This window comes from Sinocyclocheilus rhinocerous, unplaced genomic scaffold (genome assembly GCF_001515625.1).
Source record: "Sinocyclocheilus rhinocerous isolate Xijiao unplaced genomic scaffold, SAMN03320098_v1.1 scaffold241, whole genome shotgun sequence".
Taxonomy (NCBI): domain Eukaryota; kingdom Metazoa; phylum Chordata; class Actinopteri; order Cypriniformes; family Cyprinidae; genus Sinocyclocheilus; species Sinocyclocheilus rhinocerous.
This window is the reverse complement of record NW_015659312.1, coordinates 2,589,163-2,614,457: the sequence shown is the minus strand read 5'-3', so window position 1 is coordinate 2,614,457 and position 25,295 is coordinate 2,589,163. Positions and strand designations below refer to the sequence as shown.

At 37.9% G+C, this 25,295-nt stretch overlaps 2 protein-coding genes across 6 annotated transcripts in view; both read left to right on the top strand.

Annotated features, from left to right (window-relative positions):
- Positions 1-557: 557 nt before the first annotated feature.
- LOC107723390 (ETS translocation variant 3-like protein) lies at positions 558-10,156 on the top strand. Its single transcript, XM_016531970.1, has 6 exons — positions 558-565; positions 1,985-2,061; positions 3,941-4,175; positions 5,491-5,677; positions 7,214-7,343; positions 8,858-10,156. Exons 1-6 carry the CDS (start codon positions 558-560, stop codon positions 9,694-9,696), a joined length of 1,476 nt encoding a protein of 491 aa, XP_016387456.1. The 3' UTR covers positions 9,697-10,156.
- Positions 10,157-12,338: 2,182 nt separating this feature from the next.
- Positions 12,339-25,295, top strand: part of LOC107723498 (rho guanine nucleotide exchange factor 1-like) — a 40,697-nt gene continuing 27,740 nt past the window's right edge. For all 5 annotated transcript variants that reach the window (XM_016532155.1, XM_016532154.1, XM_016532153.1 and 2 more), the window contains exon 1: positions 12,339-12,648. The gene's annotated coding sequence lies outside the window, so the exon portion shown is untranslated. The remainder of the gene's footprint in view (positions 12,649-25,295) is intronic.

The following is a 25,295-nucleotide window of genomic DNA, read 5'->3' as shown; positions in this document are numbered from 1 at the left end:
TTTTTCTACTCACAGATGATATAACTGTGAGCAGCTGTTAGTTTGTTACCTTGATGTGATCGTATGTACCCGTCACAGAAGAGTTTTACTTTTCTCACGAGTGCATTTGAGAATATTGTCTTGGGGAACGGTGTTACTTTGTGTTGCCCTGTCCATGTGTATGTGCATCTTTTTTTCTGAGTTTTTTGTTTGGTGTGTGTGGTGGTTGTGCACTCCCTGAATCAGTGTCTTCATATCTAGGAGATTGTGAGAAGATGTATTCCCTTGGCTGCTAGTTATAATGTTTCTGGGGGTGATGTGGAGAACTTGAAAGCCCTGTGCTGCCCAAATCAAAACTAACAAGGAAATGATGGGGGCTCCTTTATCTCCTCACTGGCCTGGAGGGGAAGAGCAGGGCAAAAGAAGGAGATCGAGGGAAAGGGGGGAGGAGGAGGGGGGCGTCCTGGCTTCCTCTTTGATTTGTAAAAAATGCATTACCTCCGAAATCAAACGGAAAGTTACTGGGCGGGAGCAAAACATACAGAGGAGAGAAAGAGAGAGCGGGTGCAGTTAGGTGCATGGGCAGGTAAGACCAGGTTTGCTTTGATTGGATAGGCTGGCCGATAGGCACTGAATACAGATTTCACAAAAGGTGGATGAAAATATCTGAATTAATTCATTTACAGGTGTGATATTGACTGCACCAGTTGCATTGTGCTCAATTATTGCTTTAAATAGTGTTAAAGTAATATCTATTCCTAATTTGATAGTCTAGTATCACAAAGTAAAAGACTGTCCCGCTAAGGCAAGTCTTAAAAGTCTGAATCTAAATTTCTTTGCCCTTGCGAAGCTACCGAAATGGTAAGTAAGAATACAGCCGACTGAATTGACATACTAGCTTTCTTGAGTAGGAAAGATACTCCACTAAAGAAATAACGACAAAAAAAAAAAAAAAAAGAGCGAGTTGAGAAGTAGATGGTACGACGGTGGGGGAGAGCAAGTGGACAGTCCAAAGAGTAAAAGCAACAAAGGGTGTATGTGTGTGTGTGTGTGTGTGTGAGAGAGAGAGAAGTGCCTGGAGTTAGCAATAATAATTTATACAAACACACCTCAATAATTCACGTTCCATTTCAATGCTGGAGGGAAGATCCAAAATTCACAGAGCATAATTAAATAGAGTGAGAGAGGAGAGGGAGAGGCCAGCATTAAAGATACCCTTGTACCGGCTCCTTTTTCTTCCACCCGAGCTTTGTAAAACAACCTTTATGAAATTGTGATGGCTGAGGAGAGATTGAATTTCTCTAGCCATGTATACTGAATTGCTGCATGGAGAGATGGATCTTTACTGATGCTCCCAGTTGTTCTGATAGCAGATGCAATCTTCAGTGATTTTTGATATCCTGCTTTGAAGTTATTTGTATGAACACATGCCCACCATGGCGAGTTTATTTCCTTTCGCTGCAACGTGAATATTTCAGTTTTAGTGCAAAACAAGTGGAAACTGGAATTTTTATTTCTTACTTAAATTAATTTGTTTTAAAATATGTAAATTTTTGCACTTTATCAAATAAATTGTTTTAAAATATGTACATTTTTGCACTTTATCAAAGAAATACCTTTGAGAAGCTATAAGGACTAATTGCTTGAGGGCCTCACACACTGTCATGTGTTCAGCATGAGAGTCTTTTGAACATTGCTCTTTGAGAAAAAATGCTCAGTGATCTTGTGCATGGCTGAAGGGACAGCCTTCGGCAACCATATTTAAAGAAACCCTTCAAATGAAATGGCATTGATTGATTTTAGAGGCCACTGGAATTTGACATGCCCTCATGGTTTATAACAGCATGTTCTGACACACTGGTGTGTAGTGGGTGAAATGAGTCCGCAAGCACATGACACATATTTGTTGAGTCAAAGTATTATGCATTAGCCTTTAGTCTTGAGTTCTTTGTTCTAACTTCAAATGGTTTACACTCAAATTTTGTTGGTTTGTGTGTGAATGCAGGTGTAGTGGAGGTATGGACTGTAACTGTGTTAGTGACCTGCTGCTCACGCCACCAGTCCCAACCCTCTGGACACCAGGTGAGACACTGGAAGAGTTTTTTTTTTTGAAGAGGTTCTGTATGAAGACCACCATCATGACAAGACAGTAGAAACAGACAGTAGAAACAAATGCATAGATGTTACATTGATTTTTAAAGCAAAGCTCTGATACATATTTAAGCTAATTATCACAATAATAAGACCAACAGCATGACTGTGAGTGTGATATGCTATTATACTGCAGTTTTCTCAAATAGAAGTTCATATTGAGCAACTTACATTTTAGACACAATACTGACTATAGTCAGGGTAGCATCATATTTGATTTTTGACAGGAATTAAAGTGAGGCTGTGAGTGATAGAAGTGCATTCAATGGATTGTACTGTTGTTTAACAACATGAACATACCGATTGTTCAGCTGATGAAATGTCCTTCCAAAAACAAACTTTCAGTAGACAAAAGCTCCATAAAACAGTTTTGAAAGTTGTGAGTTGGAGAAAAGGACGCAATCTAGGACCTTCATACAGTGTGTATGCAAGTAAATGCTCCACAGCCTTGTTTTCATCCGCATTCAATTCAATATGCCGTCTAACCTGACTAAGGTCTATTGTCAGTTTCTTTGCCTATTTTCGATCCTCCAACGATTCTGCCTCAGAAATAGTGTTTAATTCTTGAATGAATCTGTGTTTTGAACAAATCGTTTGAGTAAATTATTCAATGACTCACTTTAAGAGAGTGGTTGCATCTAGAAGTTTAGGGTACTGACTTGTTGCCTCGCAATGACTTTGCAAGCATCATTTGTGCATGAAGGCCCCTCACGAAACTGATTTCGGACAGGCTACACTGGACGCAACAAAGTGACCGTTGCAAATCATTTGTACTTTGTGTCAGTATGTCATAAATAGAACGAGGCATCAGTATACTTGCCGTGTCGCATCCAGTGTAGACAGCATCACTGATTATAAAGGGATCTATTGTCTTTTGTCGTGTCGCACCGTGGCGCTCGTGTCCGGTGTAACGGTTTAACGATTTACAACAAAACATCAAGCTTTGGTGAGAACTAAACTAATAATTAACTACTATCTCGCTAGAAGTAACATCAAAAGTGGAATAAGTTGGTCAAAAACATACATTTCACATATAAACAGACCTCTAAACATAGCTTTCAGATGCCATATTTATTTTTGGCTCAAATGTCACGGAATGGAGCACAGGATTATGAGATATCAAAGGCAGCCAAGGATGCATATGCTGCCTTCAAAAATCGATCAAATGAAGCAATGCCAAATGAAGGCATATCAGCAGAAAGGAAGTGAAGCTAACATTGGATTCGGAGGTGCCTTGATGCCTTCCTACCTTGGAATGCATTCTCCGATTTTTCAGCTTTCCGGCGCACCCAGTCAGTAGTTTCGTCGCTGAATGAATCAGTGTTTTGGACAAATGAATGAAAGTTTCAAATGACTCCCTAATAAAAACATCCTCTTGTCGCCACCTACTGGTGTGACGATGTAACCTGCAGAAATAATCGCTTAAAAATCCCCACTACTGATTCATAGCCTCACAGTTTGTTAGCTCTGCCAAACAAGTTCAAATACAAATTCAGTTTCAAACAACAGGTAGAACTGATAATCAATTTTTGCTCCTATATGTCAGTAGGCTGTTGCTACATTTTGAACAATAAGCTGGTACATATACCAATTTAAAGATTTTATTTTATTTTTTTCAAAAATGTAAAGTTATCTTACATATCTTACATATACTTGTTTAAAACACAGGCTAACTACTCCCTAGGATTAAAATACCCTGTCAAAACACCCATCGCTTCATCAGTTATTTAAGACAGAAGTGCTTTTAGCAAGTAACAAAACCAACAGGTCTTATCCAAATCCTTTCACTTACTCGCCTCCCTTTCCTCAGGCATCGCCTTCCCAGACTGGGCCTATAAGCCAGAATCAAGCCCAGGCTCCAGGCAGATCCAGCTGTGGCACTTCATCCTGGAGCTGCTGCAGAAGGAGGAATACCAGGGGGTGATTGCCTGGCAGGGAGACTATGGTGAATTTGTGATCAAAGACCCAGATGAGGTGGCAAGACTGTGGGGCCTTCGGAAGTGCAAACCTCACATGAACTACGACAAGCTCAGCCGAGCACTTAGGTATGCACAGCATGCATGTTTCATATTCATAGGATTGTTTTCTGTGTTAATGCTTAATTGCTGCCTTTTATTGTTCTCTCATGCAATATGTATATTCTAGATGGTGTGCTTTGTTGAGTATACAGTCTGTTCGGCTGTTTTTCTGTGTGTGTGTGTGTTTTTATCTTGCATCTGATGGGGGGGGTGGGGGGCATCATTTATTTTTTCCTCACATTATATCCTGTATAATAGCATTGGCCCCTCCATGCTTGATAATATGTGGATATTTTAAGTGCTGCCTTCCCTCTGAAGAACATCAATACAGTCCAATTTGTGGAATCTTTGAACATCTAAATGGATTCTGGATGCTCTCATATAGCCTCATATAAAGAATACTTGTCGATGCGGATTTTGAAATGAAGTCTAAAATTGATTCGTACCTCACCAAACTTATATCAGATCTCCTTTCAAACTCCAAACTCCAACGTAAAACTTTTAACGTTTGAACTTTGACCCTGATTGAAGTATTTCTGCACATTTTCATGCAAATACGCTTATCCATTTCTCATCCCGTCTCTTTTATCGCTCTGCTTTCCTCCCTCCTCCACCCAACCTCCCTTTAATAGACGCTGTTGCTGGACGCTAATTGTTATGAATAGGCACAGGCCATAATTAGCCTCGTTGATTAGCCTTGCTTAATTGCTCAATTAAGGGGCACAATTGCCACATAAAATAAAAGCTAACAAATTATTGCGCCGGCAGATTGCATCTAGGGAACTTGTGTAGGCTGCCGGCCCGGGTAAGGTGAAGTCAAGCATAAAGTGTGCTGAGATTAAAGAGCCTCGCTCTCATGCACAGGTGAGCATCCTCAAAGCGCTCTGACACTCATGATGAACGTGAACGGGTGATGGTCAGGGGAAAAGACTAGGACAGATCCATCTCTTATTTCCAACTGAGCGATACATGGTTGTGTGATGTTAAGGGAAATCTAAGCAGTTATCACTGTGCTGAACAGGAAGCTGACAAGGCTGGCATTCCCGAATTAAGGCCATGACCCTGGAAAATGTTTCAGGTGGAGGAGGAGGCTGCCTTTCCCCCTTTTAAAGGGATAGTTCATCCGAAAATGAAATCTGTGTCATTTATCTAAATCTATGGCTTGAAAAACAAACAATATTGGATGTCGCTGTATAGACAAAAAACTCTGAGACATTCTTCAAAACATCTTTTTTTATGTTTCACAGAAGAAAGAAATTTGGAAAGAGACAAGTGAATTAGGACAAAATTGAAACATTTAGCTTATTCTTGTATTTTTTTGTTGTTGTTCTCCATCCTGCAGGTACTACTACAATAAACGCATTTTGCACAAAACTAAAGGAAAGCGCTTCACCTACAAGTTCAACTTCAGTAAGGTGGTTCTGGTGAATTACCCACTGCTGGACATGGCCAGCTCTCCGTTCCTGTTGGCCCAGAACCACTTCAATGGAGGAGCAGCAACACCGGACTGCAGCCCTGTCACGCCCGAGGTACAAAGAAAATAAAGACATTGCATGTATTAAGTGCAGTGCATTTACAGGAGCATAATATCATCAAAACAGAATTCAAGATAATGAGAGACAGGAATGAACCGCTAGGTAGAACAGAAGAATGAAGTCAGACAAAAACTTGAAGAGCTGACGTGCTCTGTGATAATAACAGCTCTATTGCCAGTGTTTAATGATTGATGGGATTTTTTTTTATCCATACTGTATAAGGCTCTCCGTATTAGCTTTGATGTGAGGGATCAGGCTATTGATTGTACAGAGTCAGTCAGTATGTAGGTATCTTTTTTTGTTTTTTGTATTTATTTTATTTCTTTTCCACTGTCTGTTTTATTTGCCTTCGGTCAATGTTAAACGTTAACTAAAATAGTTATCATCTGAATACCAGGGGCAAAGCATACATTTAAATGTTCTGTTTGAATACAAAAAGACTGAGAATATGTTTTTATCAATAAAGGTTTAGTCAAATCAGAAACCTGAATTCACTTAAAATATGCACCTTAAAATATAAATGGTTTAAAAGAATAAAGAGTGGTAAATTTGCAATACAAGGTAAGTTAAAATAAGTAGGCTCATAAAATGCAGTAATAAAATTATTAATAATCTGACTTTATTTTAGCCGTACAAACAATAAATAAATAAATATCTACCCAGGTCATTCTATGAGAAATTTATCTGCTGTACATCTTGACTAGAGGAGACTGAAGGAGAAGGGAAAGAGAGAGCCAGAGGTGAAGAAGAAAGTCGAGAGAATGTCACAGATGGCGTTAAGTAGCCTTAAAACAAAAGAAGACATTATCCCTTTCCTCTCATCTCTGTCTGGGATGGCGTACTTATCACTGCCATTGATTGAAAATGAAAGACATGTGAGAAATTAAAGAGAAGGTGGGGCTGTCAGATCAGTGGCATTTCATTAATGCAGTTTTGTTAAGCAATCCAGATTACATAGCTTCGAAATACAGAGAGAGAGAGAAAATCTTTACAGCATTCATCCGCTAAGATTCCTGCGATGACTTCCAGGTTACCTTTATTGAGCTTTATCCACCACCACCCTTTTCTAATCTGCTCCCAAAAGCTGTTTCACATTTTGGGAGGTAAAATCTAGGATCTCTTTGTGGCCTACTCTGACTGACATCTTATGAAGTCTTTAAGACAAGACTTTCTTATTTTTAAAGATTTCCCAGACAGTGTTAAAGATGTCATGATTTCTTATCATCATCTGATGAATTTACAGCAGCGAATTCTTGGTCTGTTCATCATTTATTTAAATTTTTTGTGACTTCCAAATGTTTAGTAGTACATAAACATCAAAATAAAATTGTTACTAATTTATAAAATTCAGAATATTTGTTAAAATTGACAAGATTATTATTTATCCTATAAGTATTGTAATTTTGAGTAACTTACTCCATCATTTAAACTGTTTATGCACTGTCATTTATTAAACTAATTCTTCTCACTCAGTATTTTTCACTGTGTAATGATCCTGACACACTGTTTTCTCCATCCAATCTTTCCCAGGCTCTTCAGTCTTTATTCCCTCGTTTACCTGAATCAGGTCGAAGGCCCTCTCTGTTTGAGCGCAGTGCAGGGGCCCCAGGGCCTGATGGAGACAAGCTGAGACTGGACACTTTTCCTTTCCTCGGCTCAGGTGAGACATAAATTAAACGGAACAACAAATTTTACAAATGTAATAGAGAAAATTATGGATTAATGTTAATTTGGAAAGGTTCTTTGTTTTTCAGAGCAGTGAAGTGACTTCAGTCTGTGTGCATTGAATTTATTTAATACACGAGTTTCACAATTTGAGTTGAATTACTGAAATAAATGAACTTTTCCACGACATTCTAATTTATTGAGATGCACCTGTAAGTGATTAGTTCACACTGTTATCAGTAGTATTTTTTTACATTGAGATCCCTGAAATCGCTACGTTCTTGACAAGGTTAGTTTCCATTTGCATTTTACACTTGCATTTGTGCACTAGCACTTCCTCTGAGAGTGGTACGGTGTCATGTACACCCGTTGTCTTTTCAAATGCTCTGAATGTACACTGAAATACCAGTGTATCAGAATGTATGAGGGCTTGAGTATGTCAATGCGACTCCCCACCCCCACCCTCACCCTCACCCCTTCAACTTTGTTTGTCCTGAGGTCCTGTTCCACCCTCCTCCTCTTCTTACCCCTCTCTGCCTCCCATGTGTACCCCCTGTCCTAATCCCTTCCCAAGCAGGAAGGCCCTAATTGAGGGTGCAGGCTTCAGTTTGTGGCCTGTGGGCGCCCATTACTGTGTTTTCATAAGCAAGTGAAGCCTGCCTGACTGATTCAATATTCATGTGTCTGCCAGCTACTTCTGGCCCTACATACACACACACTCTAGCACTGGCAAATTAGCCCTGCATAGCAACACAGATAACACCGAGAGAGGCTGAGGAGAGAAAAAGAGAGGGAGAGAAAAGTAGAGAAAGTGATGTAGGCAGGAATGAAGAAAGAAGGAGACAGAGGAAGAGATAAAGGGGACCATATAAAGAAAAGGTGTTTGTAATGGAAGCAAAAACATTGTGAAAACCATGTAAAGTATTATGAGTGTGAAATAAGGAATATCAACTCCCATAGGTACATTTGAGAATATTAGGATAATTTATTAATTCATTTGTGTAAAAAATAAGCTGGCTGATTTCTTATTTCTATTTCCATTCTATTTTATCGTACATCTTATAGTATTATATTAATAATGTAGAAAACAGAAAATTAATTATTTAAATTAATAAATTAATTACTAATAATTAGACACTTTAAATATTAAACTGTTTTAATGTTGATAATAACAAGAAATGTTTTTGGACCAAATCAGCATATTAGAATGATTTATGAAGGTTCATGTGGCACTGATGACTGGAGTAATGGCTGCGGACAATTCAGCAATTCAATTAATAAATGATCATAATATTCTCACATGTAAATAAAACTATTATATATTATATTTTTTATATAATTTTTCTTACGTTTTTGGAATATATGATTCATAACAATAACAACCTTTTAGTTTTCTCTCTGAGAAAGAGTTGCCTCACATTCTCTGTTCTCAGTCATGTCCCTAACATCTGATCTTAAAAATTAACACTGGTTTCCGTTCCATTTTTTTTTTTCCAATTTTTCCCACAGGGGCTCCTTGTTACTCCAAACCTCCATCCCTTTTGGGTCCTTACCCACGGAACCCCTCTTTTGACTACCCCTGGGGCTTCAACCCCTACCTCCCAGGGGCCTTTTCTCTGAACAACTGTCCCAAATTGGCCCCAGGCTCCCTCTACTCCTCACATTTCTATCCCAACCCGCTCCAATCCAGCCTGTCTCAGCTGTCACACCCCTTCGCTTCGCTCTTATCCCCCGGAGACACGACCAGTGCAGAACGTGGTCAAACGGGAGGAACAAATGGCTCTGCGGGCGGTCAGCCTCCCAGACTCTGCATCCCACTGTACCCAGGGAACTTGCCACTGGGTCGGACTGAGCCGGGGAACGGGGGTACAGGTGTGGGCGACCGGGAAAGAGGGGAGACCAACATTGGCATAACAGGTGGAGGTCTTGGTTTGGGGTTAGGCCTAGGATTGGGTTTGGGTGGAGTTGGAGTGGGAAGTGGAGGAGGAGGCCGTCAAAGCCCTTCTGAGCGGAGAAAGGGTATGAAGCAGGATCTGGAGTCTGACTCTGAGCTGGAGATCACAGACCTGAGCGACTGCAGCTCGGAGAATGAGAACGAGCCGGACTTCTCTCTGGGGAAGGAGCCAGGGTTGGGTGGTCGCTCACACCTTCTAGAGGCCAAAACTGGGGGACTCGGGGGAGCTTTGCCCCCTCTCTCTTCTCTTCCTCCACCTGTGTCTCCGCATCCCCTCAAAAGACTAGGACCCCTGACTCCTCCACCATCATCCCTACCTCCATCCCTCTCTCCTTCCCTCACTATGATCGACCGGCACAAGGAAACAGAGACACTTAAACTTGCCAACAGTTAATTTGTTCTGTTGTGTGATTTTTGATGTCTTGCAGGTTCTCTCTTTCTCTTTTTCTGTCTGTGCATTCCTGCATTTGTGAAATAATGCTGTATATTCCCATTTCATTTTTTTTCTTCTTCTTTTCTGGAGTCCTCCGAAGCCATTCTTTGCTCATTCAGTTCCAATAATAGAACTTTCAATTTCTGCTTTCTTCAATTTCTGATTCGCACAGTGAGACTCTCGATGCAGTTTTTGTCATTCTGAGAGTAAAAGTGCAGCACAAAAAAAACAACAAAAAACAACAACAGCTTTTCGGATTAGAATGTTTAAATGTCTATACGAATTTTCTTTCTCTCATTTCTGGTAGGAAACCGTAACAATGAGACATTTTATAGCCAATACAGCACAGTTACGGAATATGCATATCTTTTATCACACACTTTTTAGATTGCACTGCATTCTGGCCCTGCTGAAACAGGCAGTAAATTTGTTCTGTTTGGTGAATTTCAGATTTTTCCATAAGTTAATGCTAAGCTCTGCAATACAGTGTTCAGCTGAAGAGTGTAACACAAGCAAAATGCAATAATGGCAACACTCATAGTAATTTTAAGGCGATACAGTTGTGTTGCAATAAAGCACTTTTGTTTTTATTTATGTGCTGATGCCAAGGGATTCAGACATATATATGGTCAAACATTGCCATCTTGTGGTTATATTTATCTAAGCCTTTCATAGTTTCTGAAGGGAAATTTATTTATTTATTTATTTATGTTCACTTTCAATTTTCATGTCCGGTCCATGTCTTTTTAAAAATGTTCAAAAAATGTTATGACCCTGAGAATGAGTGTCAGAATCAATACTACTCATGCCAGTGAATATTTAAAGTTTGTATCTATTTCATTGTATATATTTTATTGTTGTGTACATTGTTTAATTACTATTACTATATGGGATAGTTGTATTGGTGTCATTTTACTCTGTAACTAACTGAAGAGTGATATATGAGACAGGAAAATGGTTAAGTATATATGTGTAGTGACCCAAAGTTGACAGAGAAAGAGCACTTGTTTTTCACATGCTCATAAGAATGCAGTTTAGACAGGGAAGTGTGCAAAAAAAAACAAAAATCTGCTCTTTCTAATCGTGCCCTGTGGAAATTTTCCCCAGATACCTCCAAGTAGATGATCCTAATGGACTGAGTTATGCCACTAGTCTCAAATTTCAATAATTCATTCACCCAGTGGTGATGTACTGTAATTAATCAAATGTGAATAATATTAGTTGCAGCATCTGCTAATTTCTTTAACCAATGTTCATTCTAATGTTTATTACATTTGATATATGAACATCCGATTTGAATGTAAAAACAATACATAGGAGCAGAATGACACACTCTGATTAGATTACCTTCAAATACAATTCAGACAAGTTGGGGGAGGGGGGTAAAGATAACATTTTATACAAAAGCAAAATGCAAGTAAGATTTTATCAAACTATGGCAACAATATTTCCAGATATTCTTCTGATTCTTTGGTAAGTTATTATCTCATTCTAGATAAGAACTTGAAAGAACTTGTTACACGACAGTTGGTGCCATTGACTTGCCCGTACTAGAGGAGATTTCAGCTGTACATAGGACTTTGTGTAGTTGTTTGTACACATTGAAAAGAAAAAAAAATACCATTTACCTTACAGTAAAGATTTTCTTTGTTTAATTGTGAAATTTAAAACGGAAAGGATTACTAGAACAAAAATGAGCAAAGAGTAATATCTTCAAGAGCAATAAACAATATTCTTGAAATTCAATTGTGATAGCATGGATTTTTCTCTGAAGTTCAATATATGATTTCAGATCAAATGCATTCCATTAAAAAAATACTTGTACTTGTTTCTGTCTGTGTAAAAAGCATCATGAGGTGGCCTACATCCTGTCAAGTACCACATTCACTGAATTTCAGAGATTATCTAGAAAAATGGAAGTGCAAGAAAGACCTTCATAGCAGGGGCGTAGATTACGTTCCACTTTTAATATCACGTAAATTCGTCCCCCGCACTTTTTCGGGCAAGTGTGTTCGCATAGAGGTTTTCAAGAGCCACTGTGAATAAATATAGATTTAAATTAAAAGAGACAGGATAGTCTATGCATGATCTGATGTTTTATTTTTAAATAGTAAAAATATTTCACAACATTACTGCTTTTGCTGTACTTTGGATCAAATAAATGCAGGCTTGGTGAGCAGAAGAGACTAATTTATAAAACATTAAAAATGTTATATATACTGCACATACTGTATATATATATATATATATATATATAACATTTCTGTCCCCCTCACTTCTGAAATGATGGCTACGCCCCTGCTTCATAGATAGATAATCATATTTCCTGCGCATACAAACATGAGTGCAGTGTATTAAAAAAAAAATACAGAAAAATGCAAGCTAGGATGGTGGAGTTTCACGGTACATTTCTACCTCCAAACACAGACTTGGCACGGGCACATTCATAAATCGTGAATACATGTAATGCCACGGGGGGCCATAGTGTCCCTGAACACGCATTGAAAAGCTCTGAGAGCCATTCAAATGAAGGGGAACAAATTTAGTGTAACACTACACGGAACCATACGGGGATACATGAAACGATTTTTCGACATCTTTCGGCCTCTGGTGGTCGCAAGTCACAGGAAGAGGCAGTGGACGGCAAAAGTTACGTTTCCAAAAAAATAAAAAATAAATAAAAAAACGCTTTCAGTCGAGTGCACTCGGGGATCACTGAACATATTTAATGATCATCCGCACATAAAGAGGAATGATTTAGTCCTGCTTTTGTATCTGCTGTCAAACGTCGCGCGGTTGAATCGGTCTCACTCTCCACTTCCGCGTACAATGTTTTTTCCCAACGACATACATCAACTTTAGAACAGGAAGCCTTCAGAGGCGCTTGTCACTTCGTCTCACCTTTTAGGAGAGGTAAGGTTTAAGCTTAAACATATAGATTAAGGGATCTGATATGATTTTGAGGCATTTAATTGTCTTTTGGTGCGCGATGATGTGATTTGTCATCAGAGGGAGCATATTCGCATGCTTGATTAGCATGATCGGCGAGCGATTCAATCCTGCCAGTTTGTCTTTGCTCAGCGAGAGGAATGTTGTTTGGCTACAATGTAAGCTTTGCCAGCATTCCTGTTATTTCCGTCGTTTTTCAACAGAGACCGAAGATTTTATTTGCAGCTTCTTCGCGAGATGTTTTGAATGAGCACCTGTCACAGCTAAACAGTTTTGGTTGAATTGAATCGACAAGATATAAGGGCTACACCTGCAAAAGCAATGTCAACATCACCACCGTTTGCGTTGTTATTGATTTTTAAGCCTTGATAAGCAATGACAGGAAGTTAGCTCTATACTGTAAATAATTTCATAGATTTATAATGAGCTATATCAGTTGTAAATGTAAAGCCTTTCAGCTAACAGAATTTTTTTGTTCATGAATTCTATAAATATTTAAGCAATATAGAGAAAGCTGTGTTGTACTGCATATTAGCACGGCTGAAATTCCGCCCTATTGTGATTTATGATATTGCTTTTATAAACAGTTAGTACACAGGTAGACTAGTATATAGTACGTTCTTTTCAGGTAAAATTAGGCCGTTCTTATATTTCTTGTACTAAAAACTAAAACAGTTCCAAAAGAAACCAGAGCAACAGCTCTTAATTGTTTCTAAGCATCAAACAAAAAGAAAGCTTGGTCTGGAATCTGGATCAGTATTTCTGAAAGGAGCGTATTTCCCCTTCTTGTTCCAAGCCTTCTGTAATCACTGGGCTTTAATTCCATGTGTTTTGCATTTCGCACTCACTGAGAGAAACCCAAGTGAAGAGAATGCACAGGTGCTATGACCTTTAAAAACCTGCTAACTGCCACAAGCAAACTCACACTGCTCTGCTTCTATGCGTAAAAGAAAAAACACTATCAGAAAACATACTCCTTGCTTTGTTCCAACTTTACACCACTCACATACTGGGGTCTGTGTCCGTGTGCTGCTGTTTTAAATAACTGCACTTTGAAACACCACTCAGCCAATCAAATTTAACCCTTAAAGTGCCTGCTGTGTAGGTGGACCAATAGTAGATTTTACTGATACTGATAGCTAGGTTGGACCACACTGGTCAATACCGATTAATCAACCGATAGTTTTTAAAATGGATACTGAATGAAAAATAAAATAGTGCTTTACTATAAAAAAAACAGTACTGAACCATACTTTGTACATGAATAAAAATATTAATATTAAATATTACTTAAATATTGATCATTAAAGTTAGTTCATAGTTCATTAGTTCATAGTTCAGCAACTTCAAAAATGTAAAAATATATTAGTAGATGTTGAAATTAATGCACTCTAACTAGATGGCCATCTTTAAATATCTACACAAAGGCCAAAGCATTGAAATTACAAACATATTGATATTGTATTTATACTCTCACAGTTTAATTGCTTCTATTCTAGAACACTTGATGATTATCTAATCAAAATAACAAAATATGGTAGTCGCACACTGGACAAAAAGTGAACAACTCGCAGGTATTGGGTCACACACACACCGGACGTGTCGCGTTCAGTTCAAACGGCAGTCTAAAACAGTTTATTTCATCACCAAATGGGCAAAAGTTCACTTCAAGAATGATAAAAAAAAAATGGCATAGATGAGTTAGAAGTTTGGTGTTTAAAAAAAAACAGAGCAAAACGGAAAGAAGAACCGCAATCTATATATTACAGCTCTCTATGTGAAGCATACAGACTTTATTGGAGCAACTGAAAGACAAACGTTTCACTGAAAAATACACAACGTTACAGCTTAGGGTGAAGTCATTATGTACATATTTGGGACAAATATAATGTCATTTAATGGAAAACTGTGTGAGTGGCGCTTTGTGACGCGGCAGGATTTCTTTCAGCTATATTTTTATCAATGTGCTTTTTCGCGTCACGGCTTTAAATGGCTAAACAAATGCATTCATGTGACCAGCTGGATATAAACTGACGCAAATAGATGGTAACAATCGTGACATTAAACAGTTGGGTCGGATTTGCGTGTGTTTTGGTCACATTGTTTTAACCGCTTGAGGTGCTGCTAATGTTTGCATCTTTTCAGCCTTGATAGCAAACATACTGCTGTCATTTTCTCCACTAATGCAGCATCTAGTCAACAAATTAATTACTTAGTAATGATATGAAAACATGCACTACAGTATAATGTGTACACACTGTTTAGTTGTCGATGTTTTAAATCCGCATCTGAAGTGTCCGCTCTGTGCAGAACGCAGTGTCACGTGTCAAAACAAACAGCTAGAGGCGTCAGTGATTCCACCTCTAGAAGCCGCTCTTGTACTGTATAATGACAGCAGACCTTCTCAGCCGCTCCAGCAATGGACGCAACCTGGAAAAACTATCGGCATAGATTTTTGCTGATAGTTCCAGCAGTCATCTATCAGTGCCGATTAATCGACAAAACCGATACATCGGTCGACCTCTACTGCTGTGTAATGCTTGATACATTTATGATAAACCCTGGCAACCCTAAAAATAGGGTTTATTATGAATTGTATTGATATGCTTTAATAAACTGAGTACAAATTGTAGCCTTGTGTTTGTCCATACATAAAGTAGCTTTAACTTCAGGCTTAGTTTGTTTTTGTAGTAGTTATATAAGCGAATGTCAAGGTAAATTGATGTAGGCCATTGTTTACATTTTATGTTTGGCTTCCAGGTAATTCTTTGTGTAGAAAACCACCGTAGTCCATTACATTTTTGGGCAAGGAGCACTTAAGAAGCATTGTTAGTCTTGATGTAGTTCTTTGCTACGACTGTCTGACAGCTAGAGTGAACTGGGATTAGATTAGTTTAACCTTCATGGAGTGAGCCTTGTTCATATTTATTGGATGCATTTGAAGAGAAATTGCAGTCATCAGTTAACCTGCCTGTATTCCTCTGTAAGCTGATGGTACTCTGTTTTCATCTTAGTGTTTGTTGTATTTAAACATTCTTATTTCTTGTTTCCTTTCATTTTGAAAAATTATTCACATTATTGAGTTTATTTGGATTAAAACGCACCACTGTCAAAATGTATAATCCTTTAAGAGGTCATTACAGTTCAGATTATTCTGTTATGTAGGACTGACACATGGAATGGCCACAAGCATTATTATACTTGTATCTTTTTGTCCAATTTTACGTAATTGTAGATCATAATGGAAAAACAGGAAGAAGACACAAAGTCACTGAGATGCAAACAGGTTTAGGTCAACAATGAAGAGCTTCAGGCATTTATGGCTTTAGATGGTACAACCATTACAAAGAGATTCCTGATTACTGTAGTTCAGTGGAAAAGCTGGAACGATTAGCCTGTCACGAAGCCAGTTGGATTGGCCATGTACATGATCTGTATGATTCAAGCTTGTTTGTAGAAAAAATCTCAAAGCAAGCATATTAATCTTGAATCTGTTCAATTATCCTCTTTCCATTTGCGCAATCATAATAGAATACACTGCCATTCAAAATTTGGGGTTGGTAAGATTTTTAAATGCGTTTGAAAGAAGACTCTTATTTTCACCAAGGCTGCATATGTTTAATGAAAAATAAAGACGGTAGCATTGTGAAATAATGTTATAATTTTCTGTTTTCTATTTTTTAAAATCTATTCCTGTGATGGCAAAGCTGAATTTCTGCCAATTACTCCAGTCTTTAGTGTCACATGATCATTTTTATTCTGCAGTTATTGCGGAGGCTGTTCTGCTGTAATAATTATTAACCCAGACTTCTCAAAAATTCACCAAACTCATCACTGGTAGTGCTCGGTTGGTTCGCTTTCACATTGTTATGTCTCTCTATTTTTTTTTTTATTGTTGGCTTATGTACAGATGTCTGGCCACTAGATGTCTGTCAAATTCTCTCATTTTCTTCCACTCTGTTGCACTCCATCTTGCATCTTGTGTGAATAGCGCATGAAACACTGGACTCACATGCCATTAAGTACTGCATCTGATGCATGATAGTATATTCTCATTCAGTACATGCATCACGTTACTTTAGTAATGTACCGTGGCACTGCCGGTATTTTGAGGCTTGGGCACTGTGATACTACCGTAGCACCTGTATGTCATGCAACCTCGTTAGTGTGAAATTGTTAAGAGGCTTTGCTCCCAGATTTGAAATTGGGGTGGATAATAACGGAAGCAATGGGGGTGCCTTACCACTTCCTCTTCCTGTTCTGACATTGCTCGTCTCTCTCTCTCTCTGAATTTCATACAGAGATGCAAGTACAATCTTGTCCAGACTAAAGCTACTGACTCTTTCTTTTGAAGGAATGCACACCATTTCATTTTGTATCACTCATCCACCTGCTTTTTTCTCACCGTGTGCCTCCCTTCCTCTCATACACTGTGTTGTTTTACCATAGACAGTGAGTGCTTTGTGTTCACTCCTGGAATGGAGTAATGTCATTAGACCATAGCAATTATAGTGCGATGATTATGGGAAATTATATTTTGTAATAAAAAGTGGCACAAAGTAATATGGAAAAAGTGAACGTGCAAGCTCAGGGCTCGCAAAATTTCAAAATCCCTAGCCCTTCGGGCAGATACTCTTCAGATTTTAGTAGCCCGAAAATTTATTTAACTAGCCCAAATAAATAAATACCTTTTTTTTTTAAATATAGAAAATCAGATAGGAGTTTAAATGTCAATCAAAAATATTTTCAATACACAAATATCAACAAATATGAAGGAAGGAATTTTATTTCACTATTTACAGGGTATCTGCAGAATAAAAAAAAAACGTTTTTTAAGGCAACTTATGACCCATTTTAAGAGCTGCACAAGTAAAATGAACACGGTATGAGTGGGGTTGGACAATGTCTATGGTAACATACAGTATTGAGCCATAAAATTACATGATTTACACTTCAGATACAGGTTTTCAGAAAAACTAAAATCTTATACAACAGCCAGGGCTAGACTGGGACAAAAAATCGGCCCAGGCATTTTTTGGTCCAGGCGGCCCACCACCATTTATATATATATGATAGGCCTATACACTACCAGTCAAAAGTTTTTGTACAGTAAGATTTTTTATGCTTTTTAAAGAAGTCTCCTCTGCTCACCAAGCCTGCATTTATTACAGTATTGAGCCATAAAATTACATGATTTACAGTTCAGATACAGGTTTTCACAAAAACAAAAATCTTATACAACAGCATTTCAGCCTTTAGACCATTTTTATGAAAAGGGATAAATCAAGCATATAAATTGTCAATTTAAAACGTATAAATATTACTGTCTTAATTGTTTAGATTTTTAGAAGGCACATTAACTTCTTTCTCATTTACAACTCTATGTGTTTGCTGTGTAAATTGCATTGATCTGACCATAAACAGCAAGAAAGGCTTGTTGGAAATGCAAATTCATTCTCTGCCACGAGGTGGCGCTTTAGGAGCGCTGAAATATTGCGGTTTCCCCGGTAACGGCTGTATACACAAAGCAGCTCGGCGCTCATAAACACTGCTTTATCAGGAATTATAGGTCAAATGAGCAGGGTTTTGACTTGAAATGTGCAGCGCTCATATTTATTCAATGATATCATTGCCTTTTGAAGTTTAATCCAGCCTTATCGCGATTCTTGTCTTTCCGTCCCCAACTGAAAGACCTCTTGAAATTATAATTTTATTTCTTATACCATTTAACGTATTTAAAACTTTTTTTATGGCCTTAAGTTTGATACAACTCACTTTATGAGTTTTTAAGGACCCGCGGGAGATCTGCATTTAAGATAGCCCGTCTGGCAGAGTGGTGATACATTTTGGTAGCCCGACTGGAAAACACAATAGCCCCGGGACGTCGGGCTAGCGATTTTGCGAGCCCTGAAGCTAATAGACCCAGGGCAAGTTTCATCTTATTAAAGGGATAGTTCACCCACAAATGAAACTGCTGTCATTTACTCACCCTCATGTTGTCTCCAATTCTGTATGACTTTGGTTCTAATGAAGAACACAAAAGAAAATATTTTAAAGAATGTTTCTGTTTATACAATGAAAGTCAATGGGGTCCAAATATATTAGATCCGTGCGTTAGGACTTATTTTTAATATGAGAAGATCTGTTGTGAAAAATGAGGAAAAAGTCTAGTAAGTTTGTGTGTATGTATGGATGTCTGTGCAGCAGGTGAGAAAATGGGAACACACTCCAGTATTATTGCCTCAGAAGAATAAAGAGTTGCTCTGTTGTATTCTTATATTGTATGGAGCTATAAATGAGCTCATTTGGTTTTCTGGTGAGTCAAGTTTACAAACAGCTACTGAAATGTGACTATATATAAGCATTCTGTTCACATCAGAAGGCCAAAGCATACAGCAGCAGAGTGTTTCCTGTTTGTGTGTTCACAGTGACAGCTCTCACAGTGTGTTGAGGATGTGTGCATGTGTGTAATGTGATGTTTTTGGCGTGCTTTGCTGAGGCAACAGAAACTATTGGTGTTGCTTGACCCATTAACAAAGAAGCCTATGTCTTGTCATGAGTAATAGTAGTGACGTATGTCTGGGTGGGAGGTATGTTTGTGGAAGCTGCCTGTCAGTGGATGTGTTTGCAGTGTGAATTGTGGTTGTATGTTATTAGGAAGCAAAGATGGGTGTGGACATTTTAACCTCGTCCAGATGCAACCAGGTGTTTGGAAAAAGCTACTCACTTGTGGAAAATACAAAGCTTAAAGTGATCTAAATATATTTTATAGAGAGTTGAAAGAGTGTCAGAGATGCAGATTCATAAATGGAAGGTATGATAGAGAGATGTGTCTTCATATGGACTGCAAATAGAGAGGGATGAGTAGGACATATTGAAACATAGAAATGGAAAGTTAAAGAAAAAAGAATGAAGGAGAGATTGACTAAATTGACTAAAGAGAAACTAAAGGGTTTTGTAACCGAGCCTCTGACTTGCTAGTGAATGTCAGCAGAAAAGAAAGAAAACAGGACTTTTGTGGATGTTGTTGGTCGTTGTGTCATCTCTTGCCTTGAGCACTGGGTTTTGATGCCATGTGAAGTTTCTCAAGATCCCTGTTTTGTGCCATTCTCTCTATCTTCGTCCATCTATTCAGTGTGGTCTGGCGCAGAGAGTTGCCTGTAGTTCGCTTAAGGGGCGTTCACACTGACAGTGAATTCAAAGTGATCTGAAGTCATTCATTTTCAATTGGAGGGTCAGGCTTATCAGTTGGATGCGGCAGTTGATGGTGGTACTTGAATTGCAAAATTTACGTAAGTACATTCTTTCTTTGTAGTTAACCACAGAAAATGAACATATTAAAGTCATAGCCCATGTTTTGTAAAAATTCTTTTTCAGAAACTGAGTGAAAATTGTAATTCGTTTTCTTTGATGGGGTGCTTTACCACTTGAAAACTTAGGATAGCTTAAAATGTCTTTAACCCAATATATTCCTGTAATGCAAACAATCTTTTAACAATATAAGATGTATTTGAACTAATTTATTATTTTTTATTTAATATAAAATTTTCATTAGCTTTTTTGTATTTTAGTTTTTTTTATTTTTATTAATTGTTAATTATAATTCTCTCTTTTATTTTAAGTAAAATTTTATGGTTTTAATTTAGTTTCATATTAGTTTTTGTTTTACTTTTTCACACAGCATCACAAATTGTTCTGGTGAAGTCTGTTTATGGTGAAACATACTACATTTTATCGGAAACGCACCATAGACATAAAAATAGCATCAGAAAATCGCAAAAACACACCTACTGGCAGTGTTTGTTCATCACTCTCTGCATATCCGGGGTATTTATGATTCCTCAGTAATGGACTAGATCCACTCAGGTCTTGTCAGATTGCTTGTACTGGAGAGCAACTTTTGTTTTGGCCAAGTTTTGCAAAGTTCAACTTCATGGCGTAGAATCCTTGAGATATTTGAGGCATTTATAATCAACTGAGACTTTTAACTTAATTCACATTAGGCTTGTTCGAGATGAACTGGATGCGATTGAATTTTCCATGTTTTTGCATGAAAATCTTTATGGACAGCAAAGGTGTTATTTAAATATTATTAAGTTTCAATATTGGTTAAATACAGGAATTTGTCTAAGAAAAAATAGCAACATGTCGTCCTTGTCATTGAAGAATCTGACCAATGAGAATAAAGTGTGTCGTCATTAGACTTGTGCCGGTATTAGGTAATGCGATACATCACGGTAATGAATATGCACGATATTGTTATTGTGGGCACTTCTAAATACCGTGAATAATTATATATTCCAAATTATTCCGAATTTTGAATGCATTTTAAGAATACTTTTCCCATCAACTGGTCAAAATGCACAACAGCGCTGTATGCTGCGTGAAAGACGGGTGAGATAAAAGCATTATCAATTAACCGCAACATGAAAATTTGATACCGGCATATCCCTAGTCGTCATCAAGGCTTTTGCAGCCGATTTTGAGCAACTGCCGTGCCTGACCTAGGCGACTGGTCTCGTTTTGCTCTCGCGGTACTTTGATGGCACATGTGATCGTAACGTGGCTGCAGCGCCGATCAAAGTCTGACAAATTTTCTAGCCAGAATGCATTGCTTTTGTCAGGCGGCAGCCGATCTTTGTGGTGCCGCATGAAGTCGAACAAGTCTATTGTCTTTACATTGTTTCTCTAAGATCATGTGCACCATATTTTTGCTTTGACAACTTTGTTGCATGCTGGTTTACATTTACATTTATGCATTTGTCTGACACTATTATCCAAAGTGACTTACATTGCATTCCAGGTCCACATTTTATCAGTGGGAATCGAACCCATGACCTTGGCATTACTATTGCTGTGCTTTACAGTTTGAGCTACAGAAAGGCTTTGTTGTAATGGTGTTATCGATTTCAGATGTATCTGTCCCTAAAGGTCACACATAAGCAAACTGGGGTTAGTTGGTTCCGGCGCCCCCATTTTCTCTGTATTTCCCTTTTGTTTTCATTCATATTATAGTGCATATTTATATTTTCCAATGCAAACTCCTATTTTTGATTTTAGAAATGAAAATATTTTTTCACTTATAGTGTTTGTAATAGTTTTAGTTAATGATAATAGCTTTAATTGGAGCTAGGTACATTTCAAAAGATGAAATAAATAGTTAAAATCAGTGTAATTATTTATTGCCATCACTGTGTTGTATGTTTGATGCAAGGGCATATGCCAGAAAATGATGTGGTGTTCCAGGATGGTTCTTCAGATGTCTGGCGGTGAGACGTGATGCAGGCAGGAATCGCTGAAGAGAATCGAGTTGCAGTCAGGTTGAGTCAGATCGCCCGGGGTGGAGTGATGAACTGACAGAATGATGGATGCGGTGACAGGACTGCGGAGGGGAAAGCGCGCGAGGCTGGTGGAGGGCAGGAAAATGATTTGATGTGGTGATGCCAGTGTTCAGATCTGGAGTTGAGCTACGGAGTGATCACCTGTCTCCATTGAGACAACTTGTTTTGACCAAATTTTTTTTAGTTGTCTTGTCTATAGCATTTTCCTGTTGGTACTGGCACGTTTTCAAGAGGTACAGCTATAGTCGTCTCTCAGACCTGACTCAAGATGGAGGTTAAATTTGGATGATCTAATAGCTAAAAAGCTTGTTTTTCGGACTGTGTTTTAGGCGTATAGACTTTATGTGGTTGCCTCCGTAAAAGAGGGTGGGTTGATTCCTGGCTGCCGATCACAGCGCTTGAGCTTCCTGGCATTCCCTGCCCCTCTCGTGCTCAGCCACTGGACACAAAACGCTACATGATGTAAAAGTTCCTGAATAACTGTGCTCTATTCAGAGATGTTCAACGTGAGAACATGCATGGACACGTGTACACGTTGAAACACAGATGCATGCTCAGACATTAACTTATTATACACACAAACTCAATCCCAGTTGGCGTACCAATGGTGGAGCAGGAGGTCTGTTGGGCAGCTGGACAGGCCAGGTTTGTGTGCAGTCAAAGGGCTCTGTGTTTGAAGCGGGCTGATTACTCACTGGACTCGCAGCCCACATTTGGAAACAGTTAGAGGGAGATTGCAGGCTGCCATGGCTTCTACCAATCAATGCTGCTGCAGCACTGGTTGGAGTGCAGTTGATCCACTCGCCCAGCATTTGCACTCAGTGGATGGTAGTACCCCGCTTAGACCCCAGACCCTGTCTTTATGAACTTGTAATTCTCATTCTGATTGTGACCTCTTAACAGTACCATATGTAATTGATTATAACTTTGGCAGATGTTTGCAAAAGGGTCAATGATATACAAGAGAGTGCATGATAAATAAAAAGCTATGTTGGTCTACATTTTTTTGTACCATTTTTAAGAAGATTTTAAATTTGTTGACACAGGTGGTGTAACCATCAAGTAAGAAGTAATAACATATTTTACTTGCACCATTTTAACTAATTTACATAATGTGAGTGTACGCATCTTCATTATATTTAAGAAAAGGTTATTAAGGTAAAATGTATATATTTATAAATATCATAAATTATAAACTAAATATAATTGCATAATTTTTGAGGGTTAAGTTGTTTTTATGCCTTGTCATAAATGTTAAAATGATCTAATATTTTAAGACCTATACACAAAGTCATGAGAGGCTGCAGGGGTCCTCTCTGTGATATCATTTCCTGCTTTGTGTTGCAACACATGACTGATTTGATGGGCAGTTCTATTATTTTAGCCTATTAAATAATAATAAAAGATTATGACAGACTACTTAAGTTTTTTTTTTAACAAAAATATCAAAGTGAATAATATATAAAGACATTTAAAACATGCTCATCATAAGTATTCAAATCATTGTATGTATTAAGTATGGAGTTTTTTTTTAATGGAGTATATTTGAAAAAATGGATAGATAGGACAACAAAAATGAGTGTTATGTTATTGACTTTAAAAGCAATTTAATATGGAAGGTGGTGTTGGTATTTTAGAATATATATGATGTTTTTACATGAGTTTGTACAAAGTGGAGGATGAATGAAAATGAGAAGATGAAAAGGGGTAGGACTAAAGGAGGGATGCAATTGGAAAATTCACAAGCTTGCCAACCTCATTCAACAGGCGGAATTTAATTCCATCACAAGTGAAACATATTTGCCAGGGAACCGTATTCATCCTTATACAGGTGCTTTTAATGGTACAGATGCCACAAATATTACAGATGCTTTTAAAAATGCACTGGTAGTAGATATGCTTGATATGCCCCACAAGGAAAACAGTCTATAGATCATACTAAATGATTTTTTTTTTCTGTGAGGGTTATGTTTAGTAGTAGCGTTAGTTGATTCGTTCAGTATACAAAGTATTACACATATATGGAAAGTCATCCTAATGATATAAAAACAAGTTAGTGTGTGTATAATACTTTTATTCAGCAAAGATGAATTAAATTGTTCAAAAGTGACAAGACATTTATAATACAAGATATATATATATATATATATATATATTTAACTTTCTGTTCTTCAGAGAATCCTAACAAAATGTATCACAGTTTCCACAAAAGAAGCACAACTGATCTTAACATTGCTAATAATAAGAAAATGTTTCTTGAGCACCAAATCAGCATATTAGAATGATTTCTTAAGGATCATGTTACACTGAAGATAACTAAGCTACTGAAGTTACCAACAAAGAAACTGTGTGATGTTAGAGGTTAACACCTCTCAGTCACACATCCTTACAGTCCTTTACTCGAAACATTCTCAAACGGTTTATTCTTCCCGTTCACTGTATCTTACTTGGCTCTTCATGCTCACATGGTCAGTGAGGCCACATGCCTGTACGCCACCCTTCCTCTGCTCTTATTGGAGCAACTGAGAGAAGCTCGGAGATCTCTAATCTCCTGCAGTATTGAAATATACAGTCCAGAGAGAAAGAGAGAGTGCAGTCATTACATAGTTTTGAGGAGATAGCAATAGACCTCATTAGCCCCACCTGCAACACCCCAGTGCCTCCACACTCTCATTCTCCGCTAAATTGAGAAGAAACACTGTCTCTGGCGAAACATGCAGATCATTCTCTCTCTCTTGCTTTAAGAAAGTCTGTGTTTAACGCATGCTGATTGATCTTGACAGCTGTTGAGATGATTTATTGAACGCTGTGGGTGTATTTAAATGTATTTTAGGTTGTCATTTATCAAAATTGCATTTTAGCATGGAATCTGAATGATACTGAAAGAATTTTACAGTCCTGTCTCAGTAGTGCTGAATGTCTAGAAGAGTGTTATGACTTTTTTCTTTTTTTTTCTCCACTGTTTTTTACCAACTTCTTTTTTTTATAAGTGTCTCTCTTAGCCTCCATCACTGTTCTCACTTAACTTGTTTTCTGTGAAATAAGATGTGCTTTCCTCTGTTATCACATGTATGCATGAATTACTTAATCTGTTGTTGCTTTTCTTGCTAGCTCTTCCTCTTTTTATTGTTATTGTTATTATGCAGCTGATGTTGTGATGTTTCCTCTTTGTGACAAAGATGAGGGCAATGTCATGAAAATGGAGAGAAAGCATCATCACTAGCAGCCCCCCCCCCCAATTTTCTTTAAAAAAAAAAAAGTTATTATATT